Source organism: Triplophysa rosa, linkage group LG9 (assembly GCF_024868665.1).
Source record: "Triplophysa rosa linkage group LG9, Trosa_1v2, whole genome shotgun sequence".
Taxonomy (NCBI): Eukaryota; Metazoa; Chordata; class Actinopteri; order Cypriniformes; family Nemacheilidae; genus Triplophysa; species Triplophysa rosa.
In genome coordinates, this window is record NC_079898.1 from 4,640,718 (window position 1) to 4,654,091 (window position 13,374).

At 36.2% G+C, this 13,374-nt stretch overlaps 1 protein-coding gene and 1 long non-coding RNA gene across 5 annotated transcripts; both read left to right on the forward strand.

Moving 5' to 3' along the window:
* The first annotated feature begins 1,138 nt into the window (after positions 1-1,138).
* Positions 1,139-3,650, forward strand: LOC130559382 (uncharacterized). Its single transcript, XR_008963561.1, has 3 exons — positions 1,139-1,953; positions 2,523-2,896; positions 3,020-3,650. It is a non-coding gene; the product is annotated as an uncharacterized LOC130559382 (long non-coding RNA).
* A 4,903-nt stretch (positions 3,651-8,553) lies between these two features.
* si:ch73-52p7.1 (uncharacterized protein LOC100321084 homolog) lies at positions 8,554-13,033 on the forward strand. 4 transcript variants are annotated; one of them, XM_057342150.1, is made up of 4 exons: positions 8,554-8,719; positions 10,013-10,096; positions 10,189-10,261; positions 10,834-13,033. In XM_057342150.1, exon 4 carries the CDS (start codon positions 10,858-10,860, stop codon positions 11,491-11,493), a length of 636 nt encoding a protein of 211 aa, XP_057198133.1. In that variant the 5' UTR covers positions 8,554-8,719; positions 10,013-10,096; positions 10,189-10,261; positions 10,834-10,857; the 3' UTR covers positions 11,494-13,033. The 4 variants fall into 4 exon arrangements, with proteins under 4 accessions (XP_057198133.1, XP_057198134.1, XP_057198131.1 ...); XM_057342148.1 differs by lacking the exon at positions 8,554-8,719 and adding an exon at positions 8,752-9,494; XM_057342151.1 differs by lacking the exon at positions 10,189-10,261.
* The last annotated feature ends 341 nt before the right edge of the window (positions 13,034-13,374 follow it).

The window sequence follows — 13,374 nt, forward strand, 5'->3', positions numbered from 1 at the left end:
GCTATTAAACATTTTCACATTTAATGCATAATTAAAAGGACAGCCAACATAAAACAACGTTTTTTCTAACAACTTTAGAAACATTTACTAACATCATTAAATCATATTTGCACGTCATCCACGTGTTGCTGTGAGTTTCTTCTGTAAAATCCACAGAGAAAGCATGCGGATCATGTCCCCCATAGCAAGCATTTATATTTTGCCCACATGTGGGAACTAGCTGTCACATCTGGCCTGGCTGAGCACATACCGTACAAATTGTAACCATATTCGTTTTGCCATAAACTAGAAATGGCGGGGATGTTCTCATGATTCACATTTCATTTTGGGGTATAGGCCCTATGGCCACTAGTACTATGGCAAGCCATTTTGTCATTTAATCCTTGACGTTTACTAGTATCTATTTTTAGGCTACTAGTACTTATTGTTTAGTTACTAGTAGCTATTCCATTAGATACTAGTACTTATTCATTAGACACTAGTACCTAAAAATTAGATACTAGTGCTTATTTATTAGATACTAGTACTTATTCATTAGATACTAGTACTTAATCATTAGATACTAGTACTTATTCATTAGATACTAGTATTTAATCATTAGATACTAGTACTTATTAAATAGATACTAGTCCTTATTTATTTGATACTAGTACTTATTACATCAGTGACTAGTAATTATTCCATTGTTACTAGTAACACATTTCAGATTTTTGCCATTGACTTCTATGGAGATCTGTCATTTAGATATCAACTATTCAGTTCTGACTAGTGTGTCTTCCTATAGTCACTAGTACCTACTTATTAGGTACTAGCATTTATTCATAAGGTACTGATACTTATTTATTAGGTACTAGTACTTATTCAATGATACTAGACTAAACATTGATACAATGCTTATTTTTTAGATACTAGATTTATTAATTGGACATTAGTACCTATTAAATATATACTAGTGATTTATTATATTTATACTAGTACTTTTTCATTAGATACTAGTACTTATTTATGAGAAACGTATACTGTTTACCAGCTACTAGTACTTATTAGATTTATACTAGTAGCTATTCACAAGATACTAGTACCTTTTTCAATAGTGACTAGTAAGATATTTTATTTTACTAGTAAGATTTGCGATTGAACTCTACAATGGCCATTCTGACAAGTCATTACATATGACAGGTAAAAAAACAATTGTGACCAGTAAGATAAGAAATGTTACTAGTAACAACCGTAAAAGACACTAGTGTCTAATATATAAGTACTAGTACTTAATTAATTACTACTAGTGCCTATTAAATAGGTACTAGTATACATTGAATACAAATCCAGTATTTAATAATAAGTACTAGCATTTACTGAATACGTACTAGTAGTATTAAAAAGATACTAGTCATTATTGTAATACGTACTAGTCAGAAATGAGTAACTGATATCAAAAACAGAATAACTACTAGTACCTATTCATTTGAAGATATCTTCCGCCTTAAAAGGAACTAGTAAGAATGGGTTTGGAGATATCTTGATTCAAACACAATATTGCATAAACATGAGCACCCCCTCAGTCATCCAATCAGAGTTAACATACTAATGCAACGTATCCTTGGGTATCGAAGCAGCACTTCCGCCATGCTTGTCGCCATATTTGTGTCTGACATGGCGGTTAACAACACATCTTTCGAGACTAAAATAACTCGATATTTGGGAAAAACATATATTATTAGTTGTGAGCCTTATGTATTAGGCTACCTCCAATTGTGTTTTGTCCCTTACAATCTGCGACGCGTCTGGCTAAACCTTTCCGGACATTAATATCTTGTACATAATCTATCTCTATCGCTATCGCCATACAGCGGAGAGAGAAAGCATGCATCTCAATACGTCGTTGCAGGGTGTGAGAACCACAACAATATGTGGTATCTGGAGACAAAACATCTATTTGTGAAAACAGGACAGGTAAGTGAATAAACAACGATTATCAAACGTGTTATTTTGGGTGTTATTGTTGTCATGCTAGCTAACGTGAGCAAGTTATCAGCTAAAGGGCTAACATGCTGGGAAGCTAACATTAGTAACTGTTACTCTAGTCTAGATCGAAGCCAACTAACGTTAGACTTAATGTTAGTTGTGTTTAATTGTTTTTGAACCAGGTGTGTGACGTTTCATATCGATTGGGTTTATATTCAACCAGGGGCGCAACAGCACATTTCTCGAGGGTATGCGAGATCAGTTTTGGATAATAGAGTTAAGAAATTGCAACAAACGCGAATTTTAATGCAAATTAACATGTTTCCTTCAACCATACTGTATATTCTATACAAATAACGTGTTAATTCACTTTCTTATAATCGACAATTGAATGCAAACTCAGCTGATGATGGCCATTTGCCTTTTCTAATGATCAAAACAACAGAAAAGCCCACAAGTTAAATTGTCATATCGTTAGATATTTGAACAGGTTCATTAGCTATTATGTTTAACAAGACAAAGCAATTATTCAAGATATTACATTTTTCACTTAACAGGTCAATCATTCCTAGGCTCTGAACACAAAAGCAACATGTCCATGGATAGTGGAGCTGGAGGAACGGACAGTGGCGATGGGACATTGTTGCAACTCAAGACAATTAGCAGCACATAAAACTGCACATCTGCTGATGAGTTTACGGTCTGTTGTAAACAGCTCCAAAGTGAAGGCCAAGAAGCAGAGCCCAAAAAAAGTGCAATCCTGTCAGTCATCGAAGGCCATTCCATCAGATACATGCACAAGACTGTACTACTGGATCTGCCAACACCTCTGACCACTCTTTATGCAAGCCCCAGGCTTGAAATGGATTTGCCCGTACTGCTGGAGGAGGGTGCCGAGACCTTTGAGAAGCTGCATCTCACACCAGAGCAGGTATTTGTGATAATTATAGCTATTTTAATAGTTAAATTACTTTTAATATGCCTAATATAAGTATAGGACTGATTTAAAGCTAGGAATTGTACTCCAAAATATATTTTGTGTTGTTTTAATCAGATGGGGTCTAAAAAATGAGGACACTGCCAGAGAATCATACCTGAGGGCGATGCAGGACCTCCAAGCAGACCTCCACGTTGCAGCATCTGGACTGATAAGTAACCCAGAGGTGCCATGGATCGGTGGATCACCAGATGGTGTGGTGATGGTGTTATAGATGAAGTGTCCTTTCAGTGCAAAAGACCGCACCCTACATGAATGTGTAAAAGACTCAAGGTTCTGTCTGACGAAGACTCAAGGTTCTGTCATTGAGGAAGGTGTAATGAGCCTAAAGCTTAATCACAGTTACATGCATCAAGTGCAAGCCCAAATGTGTGTAGCAGAGGTAACATACTGTGATTGTCAAGAACTATTTATACAGCGCATCCCATTTGATGATACAAAAAAAAACAATGTCACATGTCAAACAATAGCTGCCAAAACTAATTTCTTACTGTGTTTGCAACTTACTTTGTGACCCATTTTACTGAGATGACAAATCTGCCAAATGTCTCTTATACATGTACTGTATGTTAAAGATGATGTTTAAGTAAAAACGAAGCATTAACTTTGTCTGTAGTACAAATTCAGAAAATGAAAAAATAAACAAAATTCAGAAATAAATTCAGAGTACTTAGAACCTACGTTTTTTATCCTTATGGTTATGTATTTGTGTACAAATTCAACTGACAACACTGAAACATACATATTAAAATAACATAGATTGCACAGAAAACAACTGTATATATAATAATTGGTTCTGCATTGTAGTTCAGAGTAGTATTTAAACAAATCATAGGAATCAAACATGAAAAAGTCATAAATATGACTAATAAATTATTACTGTAAGATGGAACATTCATCCATGTTACATTGTGGTAAGCAAGTACTGTCTGTCTATTGTGTGGGGACAGCGGATAGCCAAATATTACAAAGAGCACAACAAACTGTCACCATCTTGTCAAGTGAGGTAGGTTGTCCTTTAGTGGCCCCTTCGGTGTGGTGGTCTTAAGGGTGGTGTATTTGTTTCTGACCGGGCCAATGACTTTCCACATGGATCTGGTTTCAAAATGTAATCTGGTATGGTTTAATCATTTAAAAATGACATGGTAATATTAACTTTGGAAATTTCCAATGTGGTTAACCATTAAACCGATAATTGTTCCATCTCTAATAGAGACCCACAAAGACCATTATAATTTCCATCACAATCAATAAAATTCTCATTGTAACCATTAAATCCAGTAGAATTTCTATAACGTCTCTGATTTATTTTAGCACGGATGTCTGTATCTCATTAGATTTGGCTAAATATTCAATTTTTGTATTTTGCCTTAAGTCTTCATTATTTAATACATGTTTGAATAAATAGTATAGGGGCCTATTGAGCAATTATTACTGCCTCAAATTGAAGTAGAAATGTATATTTATTCATAAAAAATGATATAAAAAGGATTCAAATTTTGTAATCTCAAAATTAATTACAAAAAAATGTATTTTCGTTTCAGAAATAAAATTTTATTATCAGTTAAAAAGCTCATATTAATACAATAATTACCTTTTATTAAAAACGTGTATGAGACATGGTAGTTTGTGTGTGTGTGTGTGTACGTGTGTATGCGCATGTTCAGGTTTTTATACATTGTGGGGTCCTCATAGTAAAAGTCTGAACCACATTGTTGTCACATTTTCATGTTCTTTTAGGGTTGGGCGTTATAAAGTGAGGCGCGTCTGACACGAGCTGTGCAGAGAAACAGCTTCTTACACAGCGCGAGCTTCACAGTTGTGAGGCTAGATTGTTTTCTTATTCTGATGTTATATTCTATAAAAGAGTTATAAAGTGAGGCGCGTCTTCTTTATACAATGCGAGCTGCGCAGACATGCGTCTTCATACAGTTAGAAAGTCAGGCAGGTCTGCGCAAACTGCACTTCCTCTTTATACAGCGCAAGCTCCACAGTTATTCTGAAGTTATATTCAATATAAGAGTTATAAAGTGAGACGCGTCTTTATATAACGCGAGCTGCGCAGACACACGTGTCTTCTTTATACACTAGGCTGTGCCGACACGGGTCTTCTTTTTACAGTTATAAAGTCAGGCTAGTCTGATCTGTACAGTGGAAGTTTTATGCAGTTAGCTTTGTTTGTATGTGTTTACAACGTGACTTGCAGACTGCAGCACAGAGCAGTGAGCGTCACATGAAAAAAGTGAAATATCTGTTGGAATCACGATGCTGGCTCAACATCATAATGTCTATCAGCCATATGTTCTTTGTTTTATGAACTTTTAATTTGTATTTTACTTTCTGATTTCCTGTTGTATTACATTGCTTCATTAATATTCATCATGGTATTTGCATACTGAGCATACACTTACAATACAAAACTAATAGTGCCTATTAAGCTCAGGATATCTTTGATCTAAAAAGTTACTAGTATCAAATGAATAAGTACTAGTATCTAATGATTAAGTACTAGTATCTATTGAATAAGTACTAGTATCTAATAAATAAGCACTAGTATCTAATTTTAGGTACTAGTATCTAATGAATAAGTACTAGTATCTAATGATTAAGTACTAGTATCTAATGAATAAGTACTAGTATCTAATAAATAAGCACTAGTATCTAATTTTCAGGTACTAGTGTCTAATGAATAAGTACTAGTATCTAATGGAATAGCTACTAGTAACTAAACAATAAGTACTAGTAGCCTAAAAATAGATACTAGTAAACGTCAAGGATTAAATGACAAAATGGCTTGCCATACTAGTACTAGTCTCCAGTAGCCAGACCTTCATGGGCCTGTCTTTTATACATTTACAAGTTGCTGTCACATGCAACTTACTTATGGGAAATAAATATCCCTTGTGGAAATATCACAAATCCGATGTGTCTTGAATGCAACCAGAGGTGGGTAGTAACGCGCTACATTTACTTCGTTACATACTTGAGTAACATTTTGGAAAATATGTACTTTTTAAGTAAAAGTGTGTACTTTTACTCTTACTTGAGTAAATTTCTAATAGAAAATTTGTACTTTTACTTAGTTACATAACTTACATTGCTTGACGTTCCTTCGTTCCTTCATTTTAAAATATGCTTTTTAAAACGCGTTGTTTATTTCAAGGTTGTCGTCTCTTTTTACGGGGATTCCCGAGTGATCGATTCTTTTCAGTCGATTCTTTTGAAAGCATTAATTGAACAATGGGCAAAACCATTTGAATAGGCTAATAAATCAGTTCAAATGATATGTTCAGTTCGCAGCACGATCTGAATCATCTGAAGCAGGATTACTCACTCCTCGTAGCGCGAAATTTAAGAACACAAAGAGCGTTGGATGAAGTGGATATTAATCTATATCTATACAATCAAAACTGCAAATGTGTCATATTGTTTGCCAGCAATGATAAATGCCCGCCATTTGCGCGCACCCGCGCGACCTGTTCGTCAGACACAGCAACATGCGCGTTACCTGTCAGACACAGAGACGTGGGCTTGCAGAAATATACATTTGAAGAACAGAAGGAAGAAAACTTGTTGATGGGCGTGTGGTTCACTGTTTACTGTTTGTTTACAAGAAAGAGCGTTTCACAACACACACGTGACACAACAAAAGAACACATGAAATTTGTTCAAAAATGTGTAGGCCTAGGCGTATTTCATGTAAGAGAGCACTGCAGATGTTCTAGATCATCTTAGGAAATGCTCTGAGTTTAGTTAATGATTTAGTTTGACATGGTATATTATTCTAAATAAGTTGTGTAAACTACATTGACATCAGGACTAGATGAAATTTACAGAAATGCTTGTCTCTTCTGTGTTTGTCTATTCTTTAGTCTCTCTAGTATATTGCAAAGATATCTGCTTATAATAATTAAAAATATTGATTAAAATGTAATATTAAAATATTGGCGTTAATATTAATTGAATGTAGGCCTATATAATCAGATACAAAGTAACTAAGTAACTAGCTACTTGAGTAGTTTTTTCATTGCATACTTTTTTACTTTTACTCAAGTACATTTTAAAATAGTGACTTTTACTTTTACTTGAGTAACAATTTCTCAAGTTACTTGTACTTTTACTTGAGTAAAGATTTTGGCTACTCTACCCACCTCTGAATGCAACAATAATAAGCCACTAATTTAAAAAACCTCACACTTCGGTAAAACATGGACAGAAATCTCCATGTCCCAAAAAATTACTTTTTTGAATTTTTTACATGGTGCCACTTGTTCTTTTTATGAAACAAAAATAATAATTCGAATTTTTTTTTCATATCAAATGTAAAGCAGATTTTATTATTACAGCCTTGGATATGTTAATGGTCCGTGTATCATCTGATCATTTGATTATTCCATTCAATATAACAAACGGAAAAAGAAAAAAAACAGTCGATATTTCGTTTTTCCGTTTTTCTGTATGCACAAAAAAAAAACGATGTTTTTTCTTCTTATTTCAGCTTGAAACGGGAAATCCAATAAATAAATAAACCAAAACGAAATAACGACTCTAATTACAGTTTTTATCATTTTTGGGTGATTTTGCACGGATTTCTGCGCGCGCAGGCGCACTGTGTGAGCGCGGCAGCGTGCCTAGAGCTCTTCACGAATCTCGCGATCGATCAGTTATCATTTACAATGGCTTCACTGTACATGTTTCATATTCATCAAATGTTTATTAATAATATGACATATCACGAGATGTCGGAAAAGAGGCCATGCTCTCTGGGGAACACTGCAACATTATTATGTTCCCTCCGTGAGGTACAGGCTCTGGCATGTTACCTAAAAACAGTAGCCTAATGCAAAAAAATCTGCATAATGGAAATTATTGCCTACATAGACATAGGCACATGACTACAATCATTTGGCAGTTTACTTGGTTAATTTAGCTAAAACTGATGTAATGTAATAGTGCAAATGACTAGCCTACACAAAAACCACACAGTTTCAACACAAACTGAACATCTTTTATGAATTACTCTATAGCAGGACAGTAGTTTTAGCTGGGGATACCTAATGAACTCGGTTGAGTGAGGTTATGGGGGGGGGGTCTGTTCACATCACATAACTTCTAATGCTTATTCTAAAGCTTGTCATTTCGAACCTGTGTGATATTCCTTCTTCCGCAGAACACAAAAGAACATATGTTGAAGAATGCTGATAACTGAACAGCGGTGGCACCCATTCAACTTCTACTGTATGGATACAAAACCAATGCAAGTCAATGGCTGCCATCGCTGTTTGGTCAACAACATTCTTCAAAATATCTTCTTTTGTGTTCTGCGGAAGAAGGAATATCATACAGGTTCGAAATGACAAGAGGGTGAGTAAATGATGACAATATTTTAATTTTTTGGTGAACTATCCCTTTAAACCTCTATATTGCACACACATTCTTTTCTCAAGGCGCATTTAATATCACGGCTATTCGGAATTAAAATGCACGTGAACTTTAACGGTCTGAGCTTTGAGTCATCTGCACTTACATCATAGTTTTATAGACCGCATCTCGTTGTTTCCAGATGTAGTGAGTGAACAGTTCCTCTCGCTGGTCACGCATAGCGAGATGCTGAGAAAAGCCTTTGTGGCTTTGGCAACGTCTGCAGTGAGTCAAACTCCACGTTCACGAACAAACAGACTGTGATTTTCAGCTCAGACAAGTTTAACTAACCAAAGAGGACATGTGCGTGACTACTTCATGGCAAGACCATGGCAGGTATTTAATTTGACACTTCTAGTATATGTGTAGACTTCAGCAGTTCGTTTTAAAACTGATACAGTAGTCAGGGTGTCTGTGATCTTAGTGTTTTTAGTGTTTGCCATGTGGATAGTGCTTTTCTAAAGTCAAGCTTCCAGCTACCAAAGAAAGAGTAAAAAGCTTTAGCCTAAGGTGTAAGCTTTGGACATTTTTTTATATTGAGTACAGGAAACAGTGAATCAGCACAGGCAAAGCTGCCAGGAATGCTTTCTTTGTTGTTCTTTGACTAAGATTACAGACTTGGCATCCTCGGACAAAATCTTTATAACTTCTAACATGCACATTTATTCATTCAACCGCTATAAAAACAATATGTAACAGAATAATGCTACAATAAATGGAAATGAAAAATCTATATACCTGTATGTCTATGTCTGGTGTTATATAACATGTAGAATGTACTGTTTGCTTGGGGGGAGAAGGTGAGATAGAAAGGCGATATTGAACTGGCTCTGACATGCTGATGAAGTGTGGACACACCCTGGTGTTAGTCAGGGGAGAAAATGGAGTACAGATGCATGCTTTCTGGACCTGGCAGGATAAACAGTGGTTGCTAATGGCACGTCACCTCCGGCCAGTTTTGTTGCATAATAAGAAACTCAAGCATAGTTTTTGACTCTGGAAGAAGAAGACAGCAAACAGCATTGCAGCTGGACTGGTGCTAAGGACTTCATGAGTGTCTAGTTTATAAAATCGTCAGGTTTGAAGTAAGGAAAGGAAAGGCAGTAACAAGGTAAAACTTTCTTCTTTATGACATACATCTGCAAAAGTGTTTGAATATACAGATAAAGAGACAGAGTGTGTTTAGCTATGCTGCTTAAAGAGAAATATACAGTGGGTGGGGTAGTGAAACAAATTCTAGATTTTAAATGCAAATGATATCATCAACAAAGCAATTTCAATAAAAAGTTGATTCAAATGAGGACTTTATTAGTATTTGGTGTCTGCTCTTTGTGTCAACGGCAGGAGGAACTCTTGTAACTTGCGCAAAAGCTGATGATCTATGTTTTCCCAGCATGAATTGGGATTCTTCCAAAAAGCATCTTGTGTCAAGAAATCTGACCTTTCGTACAAGAAAAAGTGCAGAATCTTAAACATTACTTCTTCACAGTACCTTTATTCATTTTTTTAGAATTTAAATTCAACTTAAAAAAAAAAATTGGAATTCAAATCTCAGATTATCGCATGTTGGAGATGTGACCTGACAGACTGTGCTAAACCTGTATCCATGTACAATGTTGCTCCCTTCAGCTGGCTGAGACAACAGCTCAAGCAACATGGGAACGAACAGCATTGGCTGAATAACTCCTTTTCATGCTTCACTGAAACATCCTGGTGGGTTGAAACTTTTTCTGTTATGTTTTAAGTAACCATATTCACACTCCCTGAGCTGTTCCAAAATATAGTGTGATACTTTCTTCCGTCAGATTTTAAGGCAGCATCACGTCATTTGTGGAGGAGGCAATCCCAGAATGCACTGCATCAGGCTCAGTGAAAAAAGTATCTACAGTATTTGCTTTGGATCTTTGCAAATCTGCTAAACAAATGTTGTTTAAAAAGAAAGAAAGAAATGCAAATAATGATTGTTTTAATAATTATAAATAATTCTTAACTGTCAGGCTATTTAAATAATGTGGAATTCATAGGAGCAAGTGTTAAATTCAGAATGTTTGGAACGTTCAGACCTCTCATGTTTGACTGTTGTGAGTGACAGCAAACATTTTGTAATTACAGCAATACATGGCGTCAATCAGAATTATTCATAATTATTTCAATACCTTTTCATGGAAATTTGAATTCTTGAAGTCTTTTGTTACACAATGTTTGTATGAGCTATATTGTTATGCGTAGAGAGAGTCAGCATACTAATGCCATCTCTATGTTAAAATAATCCACGTGTTCAGATTGCTATTCGCTGCCTTTGTAGATCTTTCCAAAACTCTCACGTATGAGTTTTTTCACATTTATATATAAGACATTTAGTTATGTTGGCTGTACAACTGGGTTTTGGAACGAGCCACTGTTGTTTGGTTAAACTATCGTTGAATTGACTTTTGTTCTCGTATACGCAGGTCTCAAAGGAATCACTTTCAGAGATGATTCTGTGTAGTCAGATGGCTTTTGCAGTTTTCCACTGCATACTGTGGTTCACTGTGCCTGTCTTCCTGCGCTCTGAATTCAAGGTGGCGTACGTCACCGAGCGCAGTGTCTACATGTGCACATGTGCACAGGAATTGGCCTTCTGTGAGAAAATGAACTCCAGTGAATGTAGCAACTGCAAGGACCAAACGTCTGTGCTGCTGAGAGGAGAGAGCCCCAGCCCAGTGCAAAAGAAACGGCTTACAGTGTGGTACACGTCACCGCTTAATGTGGCCCTTCTTTTGAACAACTCGGAGATCAGGCACTTGTCATTGGTCCAGTGTAGGCCTGCTACTGACCAGCCAATAGCGATTGACTTCTTCACAGTACAGCGCCTCGAGACGCTCACAGTCACCTGGAAGCCTGGCCAGAGTCACGATGTCATCATAGGCAAGGACAGGGGCGCCCCCTACCACGAGGAAGCGAGAATCGCTGTCATTCACACTTCAGTGCTAACTGGAAAAACTGAGCTGAAGTCCTACACAGTCCAAACCAAAGTGGATCCCAGTGGGACGATGTCCTTCCCAGACATTTTTTTGTCTCGCACTGGGCTTTCCGAGCTGTCCAGAATATTTGTCACGTTTCTGTACTAAGAGGCATTTCATCTCATGAATCAAATGTCATTTCCTCAATTACACAGCGTTGAATTTGATCACTTTTAATGTGCATTGTCTATGCCATGTGTTGCTGTACCATATCACATATATCTATTGTACATATTTACAGGGAGTCAGCCATTTTAAAGGCTGTCTCATTCGCAAAATCCTTCCAGTGCACTGAAACGTTAGTTCCCGAAAAAAACTCCCAAAATGCTCCGCAAAAATCAGGGAGCATCGATGCTCCCTATGTTCCCTTTAATGATGGGCGATACTGTAAAATCTGGAAACGATCCGATACCAAGTAAATGCAAGGCCAGTATTGCCGATTGATACCGATTGATACCGATTAGGGATGTAACGATTCACTCAGCTCACGATGCGATGCGATTCACGATTCTGATCTCACGATGCGATTTATTCACGATTTACTCACGATTTATTTAAAAAAAATGAGTTGAAACAAATTAGAAATGAACAACTTCCCTTGCATTATTTCTTAAATGCTTCACGTTTCTTTGCATAATAAAATAATGTTTTATTTCAAATAACAAAAGTAAACTGCGATTTTATAACAAATTAAAAATAGAAAAAGTCTCTTTAATATAAACAAACGAATACTGTCTGTGCTTATCTTGGATTTTTTTGCATTTAAGAAATATCAGCATCCACGTTTAGGTTTGCAGTGAAAATAGCGGCCCCTGCTGTTCAAAAAATGTATTACGATTCAGTTCAAGCCTCAACCGAATTGAATCGTCACTCATTATAACCGATTTTCAACCGGCTCACGGTGAATCGTTACATCCCTAATACCGATACCAATACTTTTTACTTTTAGAAGCATTCACTTCAGAAGGAGCTTTATTACCAAGTATGTTTACACACACAAGGAATCTGACTTGGCGACAGGAGCTTAGTGCAGAAGAAAGTGTACATATGGTGCTAACATAGTGCAAATATACATGAACTTACATTTACTTTCCTGTATATGAAGTGTCTTGATTTATCAGATGAATGCATCATTTATATGCAAAATCTGAATACATTTACATGGCCACTAAAATGTTTTTGTGCTCTTAATGTGCCTGTGATTAATAATTTGCATGTATAAACACAGGACATATTTTAAACCAAATAAATTAATTTTTTAATGTAATAAACTGAATTTGCAAACATGAACTTTGCACCATATTATTACTGGAAAATAATAATAACAGATTAACAGAACAATAAAACATTATATAACAAAACAATTTCTCCCTATCCCATAGCTTTTAGGGAATCACCTATAGGTAAAATAACAGCCTATAGTGTCCTTTTCACAGTTAACACAAAAGGAATATTCAGCCATTTTAATTTTTCAGATTTGAGATAAGGGTCTGTCTGAAGGATGGGTCTCCTCTCTTCGTTTATCATTTGCAGCTCAGTGTACTCTTTCTCGTGTGTTTTGATGTGTTTAAATAAATTAGTGGTGTTGTCACAGAAGCGAATTGCTTTATTGCATACATCGCAGTGTTTTTATTCACGGCAGTGAAATGAAATAACTCCACACGATGCTCCTCTTCTTTTTCGCCATGATAGCTGTCATTCTCTGAGTCAGCCGTGTCTGCTTGCTTGCGCTTGGCGCCGCTGAGTAACGTGATGGCAGGACATCAAAACACAGCAGAGCAGGGAGGAGCAACGTGATCACAGTGCAGGTTATGGAGGGTGTCATGTACGGAAAAATGTGGTGAAGGTTCAAAATGTCAGAATGGAGAAAGGAATAACATATGCTGAGGCTTTGAAGAAAGTAGATAAGATACCTAAAGTAATTGAAACCAGGAATGCAACCGAACAACCGAAACAATTAGGAATGAGCAAAGTAAAGGTAAAAATGGA

Excerpts from the sequence above, each read along its gene's own strand:
- si:ch73-52p7.1 (XM_057342150.1), top strand. The coding sequence starts at position 10,858 with ATGATTCTGTGTAGTCAGATGGCTTTTGCAGTTTTCCACTGCATACTG.